A 16604-nucleotide genomic window follows, 5' to 3' on the forward strand; every position below is an offset into this window, starting at 1 on the left:
CCATTTGAGGTCCAAGGAATGATTAGTTACAATCACATCAATATGGAATCTCGAAAAGCTTTTAATTTCAACCTCCATATCTCTGATCCACAATAGGGAAATTCCACCACTTTTACCTTCACTAGGGACAACTAAACCATTTGGGAAACCAATCCTTTCTTTTACTTTTGTCATCCTTCTAACACTTGCTTTTGTCTCCATAAGGAAGACAATTTTGGGATTTCATTGTTGCACTAAATCGCGCAACGCTCGAACTGTCTGGGGATTCCCAATTCCACGGCAGTTCCAGCTTAAGGAATTCATGGCTCTCAGCGGTGCTGCCTAGCAGCCACCATCGTTAAGTTAAGAGAAATTAACTCACCTGCACGTGCCTTCTTCTACATGCCTTCCTCCTCTTCTTCCTCTGCCCAGAGACTACGCTTTATCCCCACTGTACTATCATTGAATTCCATTGCTGTTTCATTGCTTACTGTCTGACCCCGGGCTAGCTTCTTCCACCTTCCTTTTCTACCTTGGGCTTTTTCTATCTCTTTATTATTTCTCTGTTCTCCAACTGGATCTTTTTGGGCTTTTATTGGGCTAGTTACTTCCTCAGTTTTTGCAGTTTTTATGTACTCTTGGCCCACTGATGGTTCCCAAATATTACTACTGATTGACTGCTCTTGGTCAATACTTCCATTTGGCCCAGACATTTGTTTACCTGCCTTTTCTTTTCCTAGGCCCACCCTTCCTACTTTTATTTCTCCAATTTGGCTATTTTGAATTTGAATTTGAAATAAAGAATTTGACAAATCACTATCACTATCTGACATAATAGCAGAGTTTCTACTGACCTTTTACTTCTTGAGATTCCCGCTTGTTTCCTGGCTCCTCCTTACTGCATCTTGTTCTCCCTTTCCTACCCTCTCCGATGATGCATTTTGTCCTATCGCCGCCAGATTTTGAATTATGCTTTGTGTTACCATTGTCTTCGTCTGATCCTTCTTTTGACTGCCCATCTTACTTCCTCCCTAAGCTCTCAACCAATCACCATACTAAGGAAGTTCTTCCATTTGCCTTTCCAAGCACGTACAATGCCGATCATCATGTCCCATTACTCCACAGAGAAAACAAAATACAGGAAGTTTTTCATAGTGGAAATAGACTTGAAATTTCTCCCCTTCCGGGCTAGCCACAACACCGCACTGCCTTAGTGGCTTATCCAGTGGGATGTTCACACGGATCCTCATGAATTTCGCTTGATTTGAAGACCCTAATTTCGAATCCATAGCCATAAAAATTCGAATGCTATTGCCAATGTCCCTTCCAATTCTTTTCGACATCATATTGAATGGCAAGCCCCAAATTTGTAGCCAAAATGGGGAATGGGTAAAGGAGATGTTATTTGCTGTCATCCCCTTTTCCCACCTTTTGAGAAGCAAGAGATTGTTCTCAAAATTCCATGGACCATTAGTTTCAACCCATCTCATCTGATATTCGCTTGAAAATTTGAACTGGTAAGTATCATTCCTTACATCCACAATCCTCAAATCTGACTTTGTTTTCCATGCCGATCGCAGCGTGCTCTTCAAAGCTCTCAGATTTTGCTTTCTGTCTGACAGTAATCTTCCTACCAAACTCAGTTCGCACTCTTCGATCAGCTCCCTTCTGCCTTCCCTTGATACCGCAATCTGTGTTTCTTATTCTTTTGTTAGCTTCATGTGCTTGAGTTCTTCGATTAGATCTTCCTCCACGGCCGATTGACTTCCTAGGATGATTACCTTTAGTTGAGATTAGAAAAGAGAACCTAACATTTGCCAGAGAAAGGATATCTACTATCTAGGTAGAGAGAGTGCTCGAGAAATTTCAAGAGAAAAGACTCCTACTTGGGAGAGAGCGTTTAGTTTTTTAGAGTATTCTTCTTTTGTGATATGTTCCTCTTTGATTCTTATCTTCTTTTATATAGGCATGTTTGGGTTATAGAATGAATTGAATTTGGAGGATTTTTATTATTATTTTTTGATGTTATATTTGGCCGAATTTGAACAGGATAAAGCAGAACTGAGAAATATTCAAATGATTTTTATTTATCAGGGGCACTAAGATTGGTGGTGTTAAAAAGTTATATTGGTAGAGCCAAATTTATATTTTTTTTTTGGCTTCATAGCTACTGTACACAGCTAAAATTAGTTGTGCACGGCAGCTCATATGCAAATAATAAAATAAAATAAAATATTAAATTGTTGTGTTCTACTTTTTAGTTAAAAAATATTTTTTAGTTGTGTTTACATTGCTTTTTAATGAATTTTTTATATTATTTTAATCAAATAGTTAAAAATATAGATTTATTGATGTTGGATGAATTGTAAAGTAAGAAGGTAAAATAGATAAAGTAGCTTTTTGTGAAGCCATATTGCTAAATTTATGGCTCCACCAATATGAATGTTCTTAGAGTAATTGTTTCAAGGAACATGATTAAAATCTTTCTTTAAAGTGCAATTTCCCTCTCTACTGGAGAAAATAAGTTGCAATTAGAAAATGTAAAGGGGGGTTTTGGTTAGATGTGGCAAATGGGCGGGTTGGGTTGCGGATAAATGGGTTGTAGGTTAAAATGAGTTATTTTATGCGGGTTAGAAAATGCGTTGGGTCAATTGGGTTGACTCGTATTTTTCACATGAATTTTTTTTAAGAAAACAATATATATTTGGCGTTTGGAAAGGCAAGCAGCAAATTACTTAATGTAAAATGCATTACTTTGAATTTCTCACTTAATACTTGTTCAATAATTTTAAAATTATACCAATCCCAACATTACTAACCAAAACAAAATAGCACAAAGGATAAGTAAAACAAATACACAAGTTTCATTTCTACACAATGTCAACATCCCAAAACATTTAAAAAAAAAAAAATTACAAATGCCTTATTGGATAACTAATTTGACAAGGAATAAAAATATATATGAAATTTATGATCTGGAAAACTAATTTTATAATCTATTATCAATTGTAGTTGACACCCTCTTTCAATTTGAGAATATACATTAAAGTTTGTTTACTTATTTATACATTGTCTCTTTTATGAATATCATGTCATTATTAAGCAACACACACTCTTGAAAATATCATAATTTATTTTGAAAAGCCATTTATTTTGGACATGAATTGTTAAAAAAATAGACCTAAGCATTCATAATTTATGCTAATTTCATTGATACATTGGCCTCACTCTTTTTACATTTATGAATGTTTCTCATACATGTCTATAATTTTAAATATATGTTTTTAACTCTATTGTGACCAAATTATCTTGGCATGTACTTTGTTATTTGATATTTAAAAATCTTTACTCATTACAAAATGTCTCAACCATTCATTTTTCAATTCATTTGCATGCAATTATGTAATGGTCTCAATTGTTTCCTTAAAACTCACAATTAAACCAATTTTGTCTTAATTTTATTATATTTTTTTCCAATTTTTTTTAAAATGGTTCAGGTCACGGGTCGGGTCAGGTCAAGTTGGACCGGGCCAGGAAATTCTGACTTGTTTTGCCATGTATAGTTTGGTAGAGTTTTGGATGAGTTATACAATGACAAGAAGCGGATAAGCATTTTATGAAAATTGCTACCTTGTTCGTCAACCGTAAGGATGGAGCCAGAATTTGTTGCTTAGGAGGGTTAGATATTAATATAAGGGTATTGCATTTGCTTTCTTGAGGGTTAGAACCTATTGAATATTAGTATAATTTAGAAAATTCAACACATTTTCCGTTTTGAAAGAAAGGGGCTCGTAAAATTTTGAGGGCCAAAGGCCAGAACATAAAACTTTTAATTTTTTCTACTTAAGGAAAAAAAAAAATCATTTAAAAAAAGTAGGGGGGGGGGGGGCATTTTAGGATGGAACCAGAAATTTGTCTTTGAGAATATCAACACAAGAACAATTTTTTTTTTTTTTTTTTGATTAGTAAGAAATACATTAAAATTCAAGACGAAATTATCTATTTAGTATTAACGAAATATAAACAAAATAAAAACATAAATAATTGTTTCTTAAGAAATTTCTTACTGATCATTATTTCTGATATATTAAATTGAAATTGGAAATTCTTTTAAATTCTCAAAATCATATATGATTAACTTTGTACTAAATTTTGCAATAGCTTCTTATTTGATATACAAAATCAACCAGTTCTTGAAAATATCGTCTTCCATTTTATTGAAAATTTTGGTTTTGATAATATTCATTAGTGAAATGTTTGTTCCATATTTGTAATAGAAATTGGAAGAGTGAGTACTAGTACAACCACTTTGAAAATATATTAATAATTTATTGATTTTCAATTTCATAACAGCCATTGGCAATGGCATGAATAAAAAGTATTTAACAAATATTTTTTGAAGTGCAAATGTTCAATTACATGGTGAAGTTTCATTTTCAACACTAGTTTTTTTTTTTTTTTTTTTAATAATTTGTGAATTCTTGCAAATAAAAGTTGTTAACTGTTAAAAAATATTACCAACTCTACTAAGATTCATGTGCCTTTTGAGAATTCAAAGTTGAGTTAAGAATAAGCAATTTCACTAATATGTTTACTAAACTGATGATTTAAATCTTGTAATTGAGAATTTACTATAATAATACAAAATTATAAAATCATCTTACTCATGGGAGAAAAACAAGTACCAAACAATTCTTTTTTTTTTTTTTTCCCTCTTAATTGTGTAGTCAAAATTCTCAAATACTTTACAAGGAGGTTTGGTGTCTTCACCCTCCCTGTATAGCCTTTTTAATTTTAATTATTTAAAATCAATACTTAGTCTTTTTTTGAGACAAACGATAGAAAATCAATATTTAGTCTTAGATTGGTTACGACCAAATATTGGTGTTGTAAGTCCTTTTTGGTAATTTGCACCTGAAAGAATGGTTTTAGACAAGCATTCTCCAAATACTCATTTGACAAAAATACCACATTTCCATGAGTTTAAAGTTTAAATAAACAATTATATGTAATATTAAAAATCGCATTTCCAAAAATGCAAAATGCAAAATGCAAAATGTAACATTGCTTTTATTATTATTATTATTATTATCAATATCAATATAATACTAAAAGTTGAAACGTAGCAATTAATGTTGCTACGCTCACATTGAGCCATGTTAGCAGCCATGTCATTACCATCTTTTTTCTTGAATTTCTTCTATAATTTTAAAATAATTTTCCTAAATTTTAAAATACTAAAAAAATGAAAATAATTCTCCACCTTATCTCCACTATAAAGCCCAAACTTTATAGCTTTAATTCCACAATAAAGCTCAAGCCCAAGCCCAAGCCCCAGCTTGTGTCACGGTTTCAAATGCCCTTCTGTCTCCTCACCTTTCAGTTTACTGTGTTTCACGATTTCTGTCTCCCCACCTTTTAAACGGCAACCCTTCATCCGTGTTAATTTTTCGGCGGTTTCAATTCCTCAACGGCAACCCTTCAGCTTTTGCTAACGCCAGCTAGAACAACAGTCTCTCTATCTTCCCTCCTTTGTCTCTTTCTCTCCTCACAATATATTAATACTGACAAAAAGTGGATGATTCAATTCGGGTATTTGTGCTCTATTCTTGTGACTGCCCCGCATAATTATTCAATGTAAGGATTAGATTATTTTGATTGATTTTTTTTTCTTTAAAAAATTTGTTACTGCCTCTTTCATGCTATGATATGGATGATTGTTATGTTGATTTTTCTTTGTATTTGATTTTTTTAAGGATGTTGAATTTTTGATTGCTATGTTTTTTAATTGGAGCTCTACCTCTTTTATATTGTGGGTCGTATATGGGTCAGTGTGATTCTGATTTCTTCGTGTAGTGCTGTTGTGTGGATACCTCAACAATTTGGTTTGGTTAACATATGGGTTTACTCTTGCTAGGGATACGCCACTGGGTGTTTTAATTGGAGTTCTAACTCTTTTGTGTTGTGGGTCATATATGGGTTTATGTAGTCATGTAGATATTGTTTAATGAGAGAGGCTAAATAGTTCATGTAGACTTATTTCCCATATGTTATGAGGGGTTGCTCCAAATTAATATAAAGTGAATTAGAGTGGTCCAAAATTTCCCATATTCGATGTTTTGGTAATGACGCTATTAAAATTCATCCCCAGCTACGCAAATTGGTCCAAGACAGATCCCAGCCGTAAGTTTTCTCATATTGAATCAACCAAACAATTATCAAAGGTTGCCAAATTCCCTTACAGTTTTTTTTTTCTCTCTCTTAAATTTCTAGTTATACTTTAAGAAGCAACAATAAAATGGGATGTTCTGTTCTCTTCAGCTACAAATGATCAAAATTCAAGAGCTGCATGTGATGACAAACCAAATAAGAGAAGCTCCAGATTTGTTTGCGCAATGGTAATACAAAAACAATGTGGTTAGTCCATCTTCTAGTCTCTTTTCTTTTATAGATTTTTTTTTCCTTGTGTTATTTCCAAGTGTAATTCCCAAATTTTGAATGTTCCTGTAGGGTTATTTGATGATTATCTAGTTGGGGAGAGGTAAGAAATTTTTTTACCTGCAAACAAGTTTAGGTATTTAAATTTCTCCTTCAGCTCAAGTCATTATTTTCTTTCTCAGCATAACACAATGCAAGACTAATGCAATGATATATTTTTCTAGCTTAGATTATTGGGAGAATTTATGTGAAACAATCTTGGAAAATATTAAGGGTCTACTTAGATCCTTAGGAAGTTTTAGGAAACATATGCATAATTTTTTAGATCTGTAAAATTTTCATTTGCCCAAACTCAAACACTCAAAAACACCTCATACAGTCTAAGTTTCATAGACTACAAAAAATCTTTTTTTACAAATTCTTGATGCAATAAGCTATTCTTGGTATAAAGAATGTATAATAAAAGAACACCAAAGTCTGCTTAAAATTCTGCAGGGCAAGGATTTTGTTATTATAAAGAAAACAAACTTTTCCCTATCCTAGCTGCCTTGACTAAGTTAAGTAGGAAGTATCTTATTCTTTTTTCCTTTTCCCGTCTTGGATTTGTTCATTTCGCATGATAAGTAATGTCTGTAATTCCGTTTATCAAAAGCCAAAAAAAAAAAAAAAAATGTCTCTAATTCCACTGTTTTACCATTTCATTTTTCCATCTACTCTACTTAATAGAGTGGAGAGTGGCCCCATTTATGATGACTCAATTCTTGATAGAGTCTTATGCAAGAATTGGAGTCTCATTTCTAATATCCCTTAAGTCCAAGTAATGGAATGGACTGGATTCATCTATATGGTTTTGTACAAGTGATTTTGCTATAATTTGGGTTCTCCTTTGCTGTAACAGTATCAGTCTTTGTGCTGTATATGAAGGTTGCAGGTTGTAGCTAAAGTTGCAATATGCTATACAGAATGATGCATAGCTTACTCTGCTGTTTGGTTGTTTGGCTTGCGCCAGTGTTTTTTTTTTTTTTGTTAGATAGGGATTAATTTAAAGATGTTGAGTTTATTTATGTTGCATGCATCATGTGTGCATGCATCATGTGAGCCTAGATTTTTGGGTTTGTTCTTCTCCTGTGTGATTTCAACGACTATGTGTGTAGGTATGTGTAAGTATTTTCTGTCATTTTTGTGTGTAAGTATTTGGTTTAGGTCTTATCTTGTGCGATTTCAACGAACATGTAGTGTAAGAGTACAACTTTTGCTGTCATTTGTGTTTTATGGCTACTGAAATTGTTGTATAACTTAATCTAGTCCTTTGAATTGATTCTGTTGTGGACCTATTTTACATGTAATTTAATAATTTTATAGAATTTGAGTTTGATTCATTTCTATCTGTTTAAAAGATTCAGTTTTTGGAAATTCTGAGAATTGGGGTTTTATATATATATATATATATATATTTTTTTTTTTTGAGATGTGGGTTTGTTTATAAATCTATTATAGGATGCTGGGTCTTGTATATTAATATTTGAATTGTTGTAATCTAAGATTTTTTAGGGATTTTTATAGGTTTCGGGTCATCGAGAAGATGGGTTTGATTGAATAAAGAAAAGGGGCTATTTGGCACAATATTTGTGAATTCATTAGCTTTCAGCAATAATTATGTTTTGTTTGGTATTTGAGGTAAGGTAGGAATAGAAAATTAATTTGGGTTTTTGACTGTGGATTGATTTTGATGTTCAATGTAACAGAACCTTGTGCTATTAGGGAGCCTGGTACAACTTTTCATTTTAGTCTTAGAGTGGCTGTATAGCTTGGGGACTGAAACAAAATAAGTAGTAAGATTAAAGATTTTGTTTTTTTGTTTTTTTTTTTCCAAGCGCTTTTCTCATCAACTAGAGGGTTGTTGTAATTTGATTCAATGAACCACCTTATGCTGGTTGGTGACACATTAGGCAACAGTTTGGATTTAGAAGTTGATGACTTAATTAAAGTGTGACAACATAGCGGATAAGGCGAATGTGGAAGGATCATATCAAACTCAAGAGGCTTAAGGAAAGACCGAAGATTGTAGCCCAACAAGCTGCAAAGAAGTAGAAGCCCAAGTAGACCATTGAGATTAGGCTCGGAGGAAGTAGAACACAAGATGAGATTCTCAAGTATATGTTGAAGCTGATGGAAGTTTGCAAAGCTCACAGCTTTGTCTATGGTATCATTCCTAAGAAGGGTAAGCGAGTGATGAAGAGATTGAAGCAAAAGAATTGGAAAGACGAATGTGAAAGGATCGTATCAAACTCAAGAGGCTTAAGGAAAGACCGAAGATTGCAACCCAACAAGCTGCAGAGAAGCAGAAGCCCAAGCAGATCACTGAGATCAGGCTCCGAGGAAGTAAAGCACATGATGGGATTCTTAAGTATATGGAAGTTGATGGAAGCTGAATGGAAAAACATTTTTTTTCCAAATATAATTAAATGAATATAATCTCAATATTAGAAGGAATTCTACATAGTTAAGAAAGTTTTTGACTCTATTATAGAAACTGACAAAAAAAATTAGATTGAGAAGTGCATTTTTTTTTAATATAGTAAAATTACAAACTTGATATCTAACTTCTGCATTTCGTAATACATTTCTCAACGTATTTTATTGACAAGCTTATATTAGTGGTACTTCAAATGAATGTAAGAACAACAATGGAAGAAGATACAAAAAGTACTTTAAAGTTGTCTTTCAATTTATTGGAAATTGATATTTTAGCATTTATTGGATATTTTAATTTAAGTTTGATTTATATTTTCCATTTCGTAATTTAATGTTTCATATCAAGGATAGGAATCCTAATGTTGAATCAAAGATGAAAAAACAAAGAATTGTTTAAATCTTCGTACACAATAGCTTTCCCGTGCATCGCACGGGTTAGCGACTAGTTATTATAAAAGATGTGCTTTTACAAATAGTTAACTCAAATAGACCCAAGGAATAGAGATATTTGACACAAGCTTTTACTATAACAACATTAAAATTGACCTCTAGATTTTATAGTTTATACTAGGTTTCACTAACTTTTTTCCTAACAAAATGTTGAACATTTTTTATAATAAGGATTAAAAATTTTCATTTACAATGATGGAATCAATTTGTTTTTTAAAAAGTCATGCATCTATATGTTCCAAGACCTCCCTTTATTACTAACAAAAAAGCAAAGCATGGCCTTAATTAAAGGGTGGTCTCATAATATATCCTCTCTTACATTATGGGCGTGCATTGATCCTATGGGCATTGGATTAATGGTACTTTTCAACCTAATCCAAACTCTTTGAGTTTGTAAATCCCCAACCCTACACAACATGTAGTGATCAGGTTAGGTTGTGTGATTTTTAATTGTGACATTTTTCTTAGGCCTAATAAATGTCCGTTTGGGAACAACTTATTTAACTGAAACTGAAAACTTTTTGCTAAAAGTACTGTGAATAAAGGTAAAAATTAGCTGAAATATTTCAGTAAGACCCATGAATCATACCAAAAAATGCAGTGGGACTTATGAATAGTAGTAAAAATATGTTGGAAAAAATAATCAATGCCAAAGGCACACTAAAATAGAAGAGTGGTTTTCATTCAGCTACAAATTTCAAAATACCAAAGTAAATGAAAACTACAAATTTAAACAACCCTAAAGTAAAGTACAATAAATTTAGGGTAAAATAATATTTTGGTCTTTAAATTTTACCAAAAATTTGTTTTTCATTCCTAAATTTTGAAAAGTTCTATTGTCATCCTTAAACTTTGTAAACAGTTTTTTTCAATAGTTTAGAGACAAAAGTAGGGATGAAAAAAAAAAAGAATTTTTCAATATTTTAGGGATGAATTTTATTTATTCTTTATTTTTTTAAGTTTAAGGACGAAAGTAAATTATTTTCAATAGTTTAGAAATGAAAAAAAACTTTTCTATCGTTAAGGGAAAAAAAATTTGTTAAAGTTTAGGGACAACAAATGAATTTTAGTAAAGTTAAGGAACTAAAATAATATTTTACCCATAAATTTAAAAAGCATATAATATTTAAACTATTTTTTTTTTTTGCAACAATATTTAAACTATTAATAGTATGGTTTCGGTCCCTTTAGATTACTTTGGATAAAATTCTGCCAACCTAAACTCAAGCTTCAAAAGATTTAAGATTAATTGTAAATTACACCCTTGAAGTTTTGGGTTGATTAAATTTTACACCCTAAACTTTAAGGTTGTAATTTATAATTTACTCAAAGAGTTACTATCAATTCAACTCAACCCATGAAAAATTAACCCGACTGTAGGTTGGATTCGATTAGATCGAATAGGTGGGTTAAAGGTTAAAAGTAAAACTTGAAAGCAAGACCCTTGAGTCTGCTTCATAATAAAACAAATAATAGTAACCCCACCTATCATTTCTTTATCCATTAGTCATACCCACTTGTCTTAGTTGGTTCCTTCTCTATTATTTTGTCTATTCTGAGTGACCGTATGAGCTGAGCAAATGGTTTTGGAGTCCAAATACCAGGGTTTTCTCCCAAACTGCTGGCAAAACTGCCTATAGTTTTGCTCCCAAAATCTTCTCACCGGCCACTATCTTCACACATTATATAAGATCCATTTCCTTACATTGGGCACCATCAGAATTCGAAATCCAAAGTCTATTTTACATCTTCCGAACTTCCAAATTCCCATTTATTTCGGATCCAATTTAGAGCAAGAAAGCAGTATGAGTGCAACAAGTAAAGCTTCGTGGATGGTGGCAGCTAGTATTGGTGCAGTTGAGGCCTTGAAAGACCAAGGTGTTTGCAGATGGAACTATCCTCTAAGGTCACTTCACCAGCATGCGAAGAACAATATCAGATCATACTATCAAGCCAAGAAACTCTCAGCTCAGTCTTCCTCGGCTATATCTAGTAAAGTGAACAACGAGAAGCTAAAGCAGAGTGAAGAGTCTTTGAGAAAAGTCATGTATTTGAGTTGTTGGGGTCCTAACTGATCCCCCCTACACTTCTTGTAAATATATGGCCAAGTTTTGAATCAATATAAATTGCTTCATCCCAAATTTTTGTCCGTTATCCTTATCCCTACTAATTTCATTTCAATTTTGTACACCAGTTGGAACTTTTGTAGTATTCAACTTTTATGGTAATTTTTGCCAAGAATTGCTATAATTTTTGTATTTGTGACATGTTCCTCACTGTGTTTTTAAATTGAAGTTTGGGTTATAGAATGAATTGAATTTGGTCGAATTTGAACAGGATAAAGCTGAACTGAGAAAGATTCAAATGATTTTTATTTAGCCATTTTAAAGTATCTGTTTCAAGAAACGTGATTAAAATCTTTCTTTGATTTCTACCGGTGAAAATAAATTGCAATCAGAAAATGTGAAGGGAGAGGTTTCTTTAGAGTTTTGGATGAGTTCTACAATGACAGGAAACAGATAAGCATTAATTTTATGAAAATTGCCACCTTGTGCGTCATCAGTAAGGAGCCAGAATTTGTTGCTGGGGTGGGTTTATCTATTAGTACATGGGTATTTTGTATTTGCCTTCTTCAAGATTAGAACCTATTGAATATTAAAAGAATTTAGAGAATTCAACAGATTTTTTTGAAAGAAAGGAGGTCATAAAATTTTGGGGCCAAAGGCACGAGTATAAAATTTTTACGGCGTAAATGCACTTTTAGTTAATACATTTTGACTTTTTTCTATTTTGGTTCTTAGATTTTCATTTTACCACTTTTAGTATCTAAACCAATTAACGTGTGATCTTTAAGTCCTTATCGTCACCCAACTAACAGAAAATGCTGACATGATTGACGGCACAATAAAATAATAATTAAAAAAAATCTATTTTAGCATTAAAAAATTGCCACATCAACATCTAAATTAAAAAAAAAAATTAATTTATTAATTTTAACTAAATTAAAAAAAAAAAAAAAAAACTGGGGAATAACATGATGAAAACAAGAACTCCAACCTAGATCAAAGAACTCAAGAACACAAACCTAAACACATAATTTTCTTTTTCCTGACCGGTGACTGCCCTTAAATCACTACCACAAATCCATCGGAATCTGCCACAACACCATCAACTATCCACCATAATTCCAAAACAATAAACCCATCCACTACCCACACAAACCCATCGGAGTAAACTACCCCACCCAAATCTGATTAAAAAAAAAAAAAAAAAAAAAAAAAAAACTCAACTAGTCCAAGCGCCATTCCTCTTCGATTTGAGAATGAAACCCATCACCAAACTCCAATCTATGAACGAATCCCACCACCAAACTCCGATCTGTGCCATCACCGAAACCCACCACCAAACTTCAATCTAGCCACTAACCATTACCGATCCAGCCATCGAACAATCATGCAACCTATCACCGACTGACCCAAACTCTGATCTGTGCCATCACCAAAACTTCACCACAGACGCCGATCACCACAAACCCACACCCTCCACCACGCCGATCCACAAACTTAGACCTCCACCATGCCGATCCCTACAAACCCACGCCCTCCACCTCACCACGGCAAGTCGGCAACACCATATGCACAAAAACCCACAAAAAAAAATGCCAAAGAGAGAGACCCATTGATTTGAGAATGGAGCTTGAGGCATATGGGTTTGGGTTTGGGTTTGAGCAAAATCAAGAGATAAAGAGAGTTCAAGAAGGCTAAGCACCAAGATAGAGGGAGAAAGAAGAAAAAGAAGAAGAAACAAAGAAGAAAAGGAAAGAATGGAGGCGGAGAAACTGAGAGACCGATCTGGGGAAGAAAAAGAAAAAGAAAGAAGAAAACAAAAAAGAAAAAGAAACCCACAAGCACCGTTGAGTTGAGATAGGAGAGTTTCAGAGAGTTGTGATCTGGGATTGTGGTGTTTTGATCTGTATTGGGCTTGATTTTTTGTTTTTAATTTTTTTCATTTAGTTAAAATTAATAAATTAATTTTTTTTTAATTTAAATTCTGACGTGGCAATTTTTTAATGCTAAAATAGATTTTTTTTTAATTATTATTTTACTGTGCCATCAGTCACGTCAACATTTTCTGTTAGTTGGGTGACGGTAAGGACTTAAATGTCACGCGTTAATTGGTTTAAGAACTAAAAGTGGTAAAATGAAAATGTAGGGACCAAAATGGAAAAAACTCAAAATGTAGGGACTAAAAGTGCATTTACGCCAATTTTTATTTTTTTAGTTGAGGAAGGAATCATTTTTAAAAAAAAATTGGGGGCCATCCTATTGATGGAATTAGAAAATTTTCTTTTAAGCGGGTCAAAACAAGAACAAATTTTTTTGATATTTCAAGTAAGAAATATATTAAGATTCAAAACTAAATTAATACATAAAAAATAAAGATAATATCATATATCTATTTAGTATTAATAAAATATAAAGAAAATAAAAATGCAAATAATTGTTTCTTAATACATTTCAAATTTGAATAATTTCTGATATATTAACCTTGTACTAAATTTTGCAATTTCTCTTTTGGTGTACAGAATCAATGAGTTTGTTAAAATATTGTCTTTCATTTTGTTGATAAAGTTAGTTTTGATAATATTCATTGTTGAGTTAAAAAAGATTGACCCCGGTGAATTAATTCAACTATTTAAGTTGATTAATTAGGTCAAATTACATGCAAATCATGGAGGTATCAACAAATCACGAAATAATTAATATGCAGTGAAAAATAAATAACTCAGTGATTTGTTGATAAATGGAGAAAACCTCTTGCAAAGCAAAAACCCCACCAGGTGAATTTAAGGTCACCATTTCCAATAATCCACTAATCAATAATCAAGCTAGGGCTGTCCACAGGTCGGGTCGGATCGGTTTTGGACCCAACCCGGACTCAACCCGCCGGCGTCAGATGGAGGGCGGAGGAACCCGAAATCGACTGCTGGAAAAATTGGTTGAGTCGGTTTCAGGTGAGGGTGAGCATCGTTCAAGCCAGGTGGGTCGCCGGAATTAAGAAAGCATCAAAATCTGAAGAAAAAAAAAAGCGTGTCGAAATTTGGGAAAACTCACCAGAATCTGGAAAAGTTCATCGGGTTTTGGAAATATTCGCCGGATTTTGCATTTTCTCGCCTGATTCTACATTTTTTTCGCTGAACATTGCTGGGATTTGGTCAGTTCTCCTCGAATCTAAGCTCGATCTTACCAAATACTGTCGAGTTCTTGCTAGATCTCCTCAAATCTAAGCTTGATCTTGCCGGAGTTGGCTAGATTTGTATATAACATCGGTCGGGTCAGGGGGCTCGGGTTTTGGAGAAGTAAACCTGCCACTTGACTCGCCAGCATTGGGTCTTGGGCACAGAAACCCGTAACCGACCCACAGGTGTGTTGGTTTGGGCTGAAATCGGGTGAAGATCAGGCGGTTTGGTCGGTTCAGCGAGTGTGGGTCGGGTTTGGACATCCCTAAATCAAGTGGTTACAAGTATGAGAAATTTTACCACTACCCTTACTAGGGTTGTGCATCCAACCCACCACAACCAACCCGACCCAACCTAACTCGCTGGATTGGGTTGGTTATTAGGGGTGAATGGGTTGGGTTAGGTTATGAATTTTTTTTTAATAGTGGGCTAGGTTAGGTTTGGATCATAACAATCACAACCCGCCTAACCCGACCCAACTCACCTATATATTTAAATTTTAAATTATTTATATTTAATATATATAACTATATTATATAATTAATAATTTTTTATTTAATTTTTTCCCTTATTCAACTCTTCCTATATAAAACTCAATTACTTCGCAATCTTATTTCTCTCTCTACTGCCTCCCATTCCCACTCTCTCACTCCACTCTTATTTGTTTATAACTGAGTTGGGATACTAGTTCATGTATATTTTGTTTCTCAACTCAGTTGGATATATTTTGTTTATAACTGAGTTAGAATACTAGTTTATGTATATTTTGTTTATCAACTTAGATTGCAAATGAGATATATTTTTTTACTCAATTAATAATAATAGTAATAGTAATAAAAATTGTCCAACCCATGGATTCAACCCAACTCAACCCGATCCATGTGAGTTGGGTTAGGTTAGGTTGAACCCTTGTGATGGTTTGGATTTTTTTTTTTAACCCACCATGGTGGGTTAGGTCAAAAAATTCTATTAACCTAACCCAACTCGACCCATGCATACCCCTAACCCTGGCCTATCCCAAAGTATCAACCTACAATTGAATGTTTGCTTCAATACCCAATTGAACTTGATTATGTAGCAGATGTCTTTGCTTTGCACAAATCTCCAATCTGTGACTAACTCCTTTGCATGGATCCTAATACATGACTGACTCCCGCAACTTGATTGATTATTGATGACTGTAAAGTTCTTCACTTCATAAACGATGAAGACCAAGAAGCACTTGGTTACAAAACCCTAAGGCGTACAAATGCTGTAACTTCACACAAAGTATATGAGTTCTAGGTCATTGTTTCCTTACTTGATGACTTTTAAAATAAGCCTTATATATGACTAGGGTTGTAGAAAAAGAGACCCTAATCATTTAAGTCATCATGGGCTGAATTTTAGATCTGAGAATTATGAAATCATAATTCTTGATAAATTGAGCTTGTGTTGAGCTTTTTCATTAATCTTCGATAGTAGTTAGTGTCAAGCTTTAATGAAACCATAGTTTTAAAAACTGGAATGGACAAAGAATCGGAAAAGGGACTGATTACCGGTTTTATGGTCCGACCGGAGTCAAATCGATGGTCAAACTGATGATGTCATAATTAATATAATTTAAATAATTAAATAATTTTTATATGAATTTTGAATTTTAATAACTTATTTTAAGAAAATATAAAATATAATTTTTTTTCTTTTTTTGCATACTTCCTTTTTTTTTTCTAGCCAGTAATTATTGACAAAAAGGGAATAATCTACTATTTAGGTTTCATATATTTATTTTTATAAATAATAGTCTAACTTTAACTATTTATCTATTAAAAAAAAATTAAAAAAACCCCCCAAAGTCAAGTGACTAGATAACTCATTGACTTACCATTTATTATGACCAATCCACTTTCCCACCATCTCACTCCTAGCCACACACCTATAACCTTCTTTAATGATTTTTTTTTACTGTCAAGAACTTTTATTTTTTCAATTCTCAGTGTTTTGACCTCTAGTACCTCCATCTGTGTGGAAGTTAGATCTCCAT

The 16604-nt window shown here is 33.1% G+C and overlaps 1 protein-coding gene across 1 annotated transcript; it reads left to right on the plus strand.

Moving 5' to 3' along the window:
- The first annotated feature begins 10886 nt into the window (after positions 1-10886).
- Positions 10887-11570, plus strand: LOC115957906. The gene has a single exon (XM_031076245.1). It carries the CDS (start codon positions 11148-11150, stop codon positions 11415-11417), a length of 270 nt encoding a protein of 89 aa, XP_030932105.1. The 5' UTR covers positions 10887-11147; the 3' UTR covers positions 11418-11570.
- The last annotated feature ends 5034 nt before the right edge of the window (positions 11571-16604 follow it).

The sequence above is a fragment of the Quercus lobata genome, chromosome 8, assembly GCF_001633185.2.
Source record: "Quercus lobata isolate SW786 chromosome 8, ValleyOak3.0 Primary Assembly, whole genome shotgun sequence".
Taxonomy (NCBI): domain Eukaryota; kingdom Viridiplantae; phylum Streptophyta; class Magnoliopsida; order Fagales; family Fagaceae; genus Quercus; species Quercus lobata.